This window comes from Ascaphus truei, chromosome 13, assembly GCF_040206685.1.
Source record: "Ascaphus truei isolate aAscTru1 chromosome 13, aAscTru1.hap1, whole genome shotgun sequence".
NCBI classification, from domain to species: domain Eukaryota; kingdom Metazoa; phylum Chordata; class Amphibia; order Anura; family Ascaphidae; genus Ascaphus; species Ascaphus truei.
This window is the reverse complement of record NC_134495.1, coordinates 20042251-20049240: the sequence shown is the minus strand read 5'-3', so window position 1 is coordinate 20049240 and position 6990 is coordinate 20042251. Positions and strand designations below refer to the sequence as shown.

Sequence of the window (6990 nt, the reverse complement as noted above, 5' to 3'; positions counted from 1 at the left end):
CCCAAAAATTGCTGTTAAAAATATGTTTTAATATATATTAAAAATTACAATATAAATAAGGGTATGCAAATGTACGTCTAAATATATACTAATCTTCTTTCTAATCCTATAGTTATAGCATTATACGATTTAGTTCTATTGTTACAGTAACAATACACATTACATGATAGCTGCACAGTGAGTTTGGCAGCTGCTGTTGCTGCTATTGATAGCCCCTGAGGACCACGTGCACGTCCTGTTACGTCATTACGCCGCGTCACGCCCCCCTCAGAGCATACGAACGGAGAACAAGATGGCGGGAGTGGCTCGCGTGTGCTGCGCGCGTTGGAGTCGGTGCGCAGTTCCCGAGTTGCGGGTCCCCTGTGCTGGTTATCATAAAAAGGTGGGGGTGACGGGTGACAGTAAGGGGGACCGTCTGGGACGGGTGACATAGTTACAGGGGCCGCCTGGGGGGGGGCGTGATGATGGGTGATATAGTTGCGGGGTGGGTGACAGCTGAGGTGGTGACTGGGGGCCGCCTGTCGGAAACATGGGACGGGTGATATAGTTGCGGTGGGAACGGGTGATATAGTGACGGGGGACAGCTGAGGGGGTTATGGGGCAGCAGCCCGTTGTCCCTGTGTATGAGCACAGTGCACGGGAGGAGGTGTCACGTGACAGGTGCCAGTGTATATCCTACTGCGTATGTCCCTATGTTACACTGCGTGTGGCCCATGGGAAAGGGCTGTGATGGGTGACAGCGGAGGGGCTGTCCCAGTGATGTAATGTAGTGATGTCGCATGTAATATGGAGGTGTCCTGGGAATGAGTGACGCGCTGCAATTACAATGTAATTTCAATAAGACCCTTGTGTGACTGGCCTGCTTTTATTTCTAACATCAGTGATACTGTTGTACCTGGGTTAGGGACGTCTGTCAGCGCCACATCCATTTAGTGTTTTTTTGTTTTTTTTTACCCCTTTGCATCTGAGGGGGACGATAGAAAAAAGCAGGCCAGATATTTGCTTTGAGCATGGCTAGATTTGTTTTAAGGAAGCCTATAAGATTCTTTAATTATTTGCAAAAAGGTTTTGCAGAGGGTTATGTGGCATCACACTTTTTTATAAAGCAAAAGTAGGTCAGGTTTTTCTCATTTTCTCAGGAGACGGGTGACAAAAAGGGAGCTATTGTCATTTATTTGCATGCGCAAAATGCATGTGAAGCACTGACGCTGCTTGTAAACAGGCCGTTTGTATTTCCCAGGACAGCACTAACCAGTCTCTTGTGACTGTCACAGACTAAAGCGTTTATTCTTTTCTATTGCAATTTTTACGTTCACAGGTGGTCGATCACTACGAGAACCCACGGAACGTGGGATCCCTAGACAAGAACGCAAAGAACGTGGGGACTGGTTTGGTGGGCGCACCAGCGTGTGGCGATGTTATGAAACTACAGGTGAGTGTGTGTGTGTGTGTGGGATGCCGCTTGCATAACGTGTTGTGATACCCCAGGTAATATTATCCATGTAGGTCACATGCTTCCCCAGACACTGGGGAATAAATATACACTGTGCTAAATATACAATTTGTTTTAAAGGTGCAGTCCCACTGCAACGTATAGTTGTGATTGCAGTCAATTGAAAGCATTCAACTTCATTTAATTTTTTTATTTTAACCAAGTTGATTCCTCTGGCACCGGAGGGGTTAAATGTTTTATATTCTTGCCTAGGGGCCACTTTCTGATGTGAGCCCTTGGCCATATTTATTTGTGTCAAAAGTGACACAACAAAACTAGAAATAGTTTGGGGACTGAAGGTTGTGGGATCAAGCCTCTGCTCCAGTGGATCCCCCTTCAGTTCCGGTAAGATATGGGGGGGGGGGGGGGGGGGAAGGTGGAGAGAACCTGTGATGGCTTCAGCATAGGTGGCTCAATCAAGTAGGGATATCCTTTAAAACCTGGCCCGTTGGGGGTTCTTTAGGACGGGAGTTGGGAACCTCTGGTCTAGAGCAGGGTTGGCCAACTCCAGTCCTCAAGGGCCAACAGCAGGTCAGGATATCCCTGCTTCAGCACAGGTGGTTGTCAGAATGACTGCACCACCTGTGCTGAAGCCGGGGTATCCCTAATACCTGGCCAGTTGCTGGCTTTTGACGACTGGAGTTGGCCACCCCTGATCTATGCGATATCCCAGGTTATACTGTGAGGATGCGCTTATTCTATATCCGCTGAAGCAATCCGTGTTTTTGGCTGAAAATTGCCCAATCGGCCGCTTCAGCAGATACTTAGAATAAGCCCCTAAGTGCACTCTGCAGCACGAGGAACATATGCTATGGCGTGACAGTCTTCTTAACTATTTTTGCCCATTAAAAACCTTCCAGTAATGCAAGTAGGATATATGTATATTAATTGTCTGAAGTAGTGTATTGGCGTTCTTGGTGGTTCCAATGTTCTCATCATTTCTGCACCTTTTCCCAGTGCTTTGCCCACGTGTAACTGAGCCCTTTCAAAGTTTGGATCTAGGGGAAGTCGCACTGAGCTCCCAATATGATGTACACCAGGAGTGGCCAACTCCAGTTCTCGAGGGCCACCAACAAGTCAGGTTTTAAGGATAGCCCTGCTTCAGCACAGGTGACTCGGTCAATGACTGAGCCACCTGTGCTGAAACAGAGCCTGAAAACCTGACCAGTTTGTGGCCCCCATGCTGTAGACCAATGGTTCCAAACTCCAGCAAGAACCTCAAACAGGTCTGGTTTTAAGGATATCTCGTCTTCCGCACAAAAGGTTGAGTCAAAATGACTGAGTCACAGATTGACCCACGTGTGCTGAAGCTAGGATACCGTTCCAACCTGGCTTGTGGTTGTTCTTGAGGACTGGATTTGGGAAGCATTACCGTAGTCCCCAGTAAGAAAGGGCTAATAAGTGTGTTATTTCTGCTTGTGGCAGATTGAAGTGGACGAGGATGGGAAGATCGTTGAGGCCAGGTTCAAAACGTTTGGCTGTGGCTCTGCGATCGCCTCCAGCTCACTGGCTACTGAGTGGGTTAAAGGAAAAACGGTAACTTCCATTTGTATTGTCTATACCCCGCACCCCCCCACTTGTGGTGTATTTGCTATTTATCCCCTTGCTTGCAATGAAGGGCTGGTCCCGCTGGCAGTGAAGGGATTTGGGCTGTAACAGACATTACTGCTTCATACCATTGGGCGACACTGAGAAAACGTCCCTTTTGCTTCTTCACTTCCATGTTTTAAAAGCAAAAAAACATTGTGACATTATAAAACTTTGTCATCGCTACAACATTTTTATAGCTTCGATCCATCCCGCGTCTTAAAGTAACAGTCCCCATACCCCCCAGCCATTTATTACCAGGATGGGAAGCGGAGATTTAACCGTAGTCATTTCAACTCTGGGGATCAAATGCTTCCCGAGATACGTCCTGGTATTTCAATCTCTCGCATTACGCTGGCCAATAGGAGGCCAGATAATGTCGTGGCTTGCTATTGGCCCACGTTACCTTTTTCTCCCCCCTGGAAGGGGCTGCGACGTGGTACCTTCACTGATAAGCAGCTCAACCAGGAATATTCAGAGTGCAGGTTTTTGTTTTTTTTAAAGATTATTATTATGGTATTTGCCCTTTTCCAAGATGGCTGCCAGTAATCATTGCGCCACTTGTTGTTTCCTGTGTGTAGTAGACTTAGAATCAATTTTGTTTTTTTAATGCCTTTGGCAACAAAGGGCTTAATGCACCATCTGGTTTGTTGCAGATATATGGGATCTGCAAGGGAACTGTAGATCTCATTTTGCACACTAATACAGGTGTGGCCAACTCCAGTCCTCAAGGGCCACCAACAGGCCAGGTATTGGGGATATCCCGGCTTCAGCAGAGGTGGCTCAGTAATTTTTGACTCGACCACCAGTGCTGAAGCTGGGATATCCCTAAAACCTGACCTGTTGGTGGCTCTTGAAGGCTGGTGTTGGCCGCTCCCTGGTCTCGAGTGTAACTAACTATTTCTATTACTGTATGTGCAGGTTGATGAGGCCTTGACCATCAGGAACACAGATATCGCTAAAGAACTCGCCCTTCCTCCAGTTAAGCTGCACTGCTCAAGTAAGACACACCTATCTATTCACACTTGTCATGTAAATGTATCGGAAGCTGTTGGACCATTCAAAGATTTCAGCTCTGTTCAACTCGCAGCAAATAATGACTCTGGAATAAGCTTAAAAGGTTTATTTTATGCCTTTAAAATCAGGCAATTTGATTGTGCTATAATTATGTAAAAGATTATACTGGAAATGTCTGTAAATCCGATTACTGGCAATTTAGCATGGGGTTTTTGTACCCTTATCTCTCCTTTTTACCTAGAACCCTTTCCTAAATAGTGTACTTCCCTGAGTCTAATTACATTATGGTAAAGAAAACACAATTAAATACCCCCCTCCCTCCCCCAGTGAATTTCCACTTTCAAATGAAATTATTTTTTATTTTTTTTAAGCAATCAATAGCGAGTATTGGTTCAATTTTGTACTAGGTGGGACTGCACCTTGAATATAAGCACTGGCGTCGGAAAATGCCCTACGAAGAGAACATACTTGTTTAAAGTAACTAACAGGCTGGGAACGGTTGTGGTCCTCCGGAGCTGAACATGATATCTTTAGCTCTGGGGACACCCATGTTTCCGAGATACCTACCAGCATTACTATTTATTTTTTTTAAGGGGATATAAATGGCCATCCAATAGGAAGCCACAACTGTTGATATTGAGGCTTCTTACTGGCCTGAGATTTGTCAGCCATTTTGTTTCCCCCTGGAGGAAGATTTGAAACCCAGTAACCTCACGGGTAAGTATTTTGAGAAGCGGGTAGATCCCCGAAGCTCAGATCGACTTGGGTACAAAAAAGGGGGTTGCTGCTCTAACCCACCTCTCCTTCTTTTGCAGTGTTGGCTGAAGATGCTATCAGAGCTGCCCTGGCAGATTACAGACTGAAGCAAGATAAGGTGGAATCTGTGGCCAGCGTCTAACCAGCTGCCCCATATAATGCACCCAATGTGACATTCTGTCAGCTAGTGACGGCGTGTCGGTGACGTTCTGTAGGGCTTGTCTGTACTGTTAGAGCAGCAGACACACGATACGCACAATAATAATATAACCGCTCGTCAGAAACTGTTTGTCTTTGCAATGACGTGTAAAACGTGTGCTTTATTTCACTTTATAGACAGTGTTGGGTTTATTTTATTTTCTTGTTTCTGGGATGTGGTCTTGCTCCGAAGACCTAGAAAGCGAGTACATCTTCGGGCTTTATCCTATGAACGCCAAACCCTCCCGTTCGGACTGTTTCTCGGTGGGAAATCCCCATTGACTTCAACGGGGACATTCAGCCAAGAACGGACCGCGTGGCCACTTTGGTGTATATATAGAATTACCCCCTCACTAAGCTCCCTTTTTTTTTTTATAGAGCCGTTTCTCTATTCCAAAAAGATCCGATGGGGATTTTTTTTTATTTTTGCAAAGGATAAAGTGTCTTGAAAGCTTTTATAGCTTTGTATGCAGGGTAAAGTTTGAGTGGAAATGTAATCAGCTGCGTTTTTTTGTATATATTTACTATAATGTAATAAAAGCTAAAAAGAAGCAGTTTGTTTTCTTGTTGGTGTTTCTATTAAATATGTGATGTCATTTTGCTCCAGATTTGTATTTTTTTGTGTAAGAACTAGAAGTCTCACAGGATTACAGGGTGGGAAGTTCACAGTAAGAGCTGCTTGTGGCGTTTATCCTTTAAAAAAAAAAAACTCCAATCCCGCCCTCCATGACCAATGCTAGTTTAGCTATAATCCATAAGGACGGTAGAGACCCACAACATTGTGGAAGCTACCGACCTATATCGCTACTAAACAATGATCTGAAACTGTATAGTAAGATCCTCGCCAATCGGTTGAACCCAATCTTACCCAGACTGATCAACATTGACCAGGTTGGATTTGTTAAGAACCGTCAGGCCTCTGACAACACACGAAAAATTATAAACATGATAGAACATGTCCGAATCTCAGGTTCCAAAGCAGTGTTGTTAAGTCTTGATGCAGAGAAGGCGTTCGACAGAATTGACTGGCTCTAATGACACATACCTGGAGGGTGTCAGGGCACTCTACCGCAGCCCCACGGCGACGGTCAAACTCCCGGGCGCTCCGGCAGAGGCCTTCGAGATAAGGAATGGCACGAGACAGGGTTGCCCCCTTTCCCCTCTTCTCTTCGCCTTGACAATAGAGCCTTTGGCGGCGAGAATAAGGGACAACGCAAGCATTCAAGGCATAGCTATAGGGGACACCAGTTACAAAATCTCGTTGTTTGCGGACGATGTCATTCTCACGCTGTCCCACCCTCATACCTCCCTACCCAACCTGCAAAAAGAGTTATCCAACTTCGGAGAGATATCGGGCTATAAAATTAATAGCGACAAGTCTGAAGCCCTGAATCTAAATCTCGAAGACTCAGAGGTCCAATTATTAAAATCAAATTTCAATTACAGATGGTGCCCTTCATACATTAAATATTTGGGAGTTAATGTATCAAAGGACTACCGCTCCCTATATCAATGCAATTACCCCCCCTTATTTGACAAAATCAGAAAAGATTTGGATAAATGGGAGGAATACCAAATTTCCTGGATCGGAAGGATGATCTCAGTTAAGATGAATGTACTCCCAAGGTTATTATACTATTTTCAGACACTTCCGATCAGGGTCCCTGGATCAGAATTGAAAGATCTCCAGAGCAGAATATTCAAATTTATTTGGCACATTAAAAACCCAGAATCGCAAAATCAATACTAACAGCACCAAAGAGTGGGGGGGGCATGGGGGTGCCGGATATCGCTCGATACTACCAGGCAGCCCAATTAAAAGCAGTGGTCGAGTGGAACTCGGACCCAGACCAGCTATGCTGGCTAAAGATTGAGTCCCAGTATGCCAGGGCGCCTTCTCTGCAAGCAAGTCTATGGGCCACGGGCAGACCTGAAAAGGG

At 45.4% G+C, this 6990-nt stretch overlaps 1 protein-coding gene across 1 annotated transcript; it reads left to right on the top strand.

Annotated features, from left to right (window-relative positions):
• The first annotated feature begins 226 nt into the window (after positions 1-226).
• ISCU (iron-sulfur cluster assembly enzyme) lies at positions 227-5601 on the top strand. The gene is made up of 5 exons (XM_075568806.1): positions 227-382; positions 1319-1432; positions 2918-3028; positions 4001-4079; positions 4912-5601. Exons 1-5 carry the CDS (start codon positions 293-295, stop codon positions 4992-4994), a joined length of 477 nt encoding a protein of 158 aa, XP_075424921.1. The 5' UTR covers positions 227-292; the 3' UTR covers positions 4995-5601.
• Positions 5602-6990: the final 1389 nt, after the last annotated feature.

Coding starts and splice junctions, on each gene's coding strand:
- ISCU (XM_075568806.1), top strand. CDS start 293: ATGGCGGGAGTGGCTCGCGTGTGCTGCGCGCGTTGGAGTCGGTGCGCA. Junction 383..1,318: donor GTGCTGGTTATCATAAAAAG/GTGGGGGTGACG, acceptor TTACGTTCACAG/GTGGTCGATCACTACGAGAA. Junction 3,029..4,000: donor AGTGGGTTAAAGGAAAAACG/GTAACTTCCATT, acceptor CTGTATGTGCAG/GTTGATGAGGCCTTGACCAT.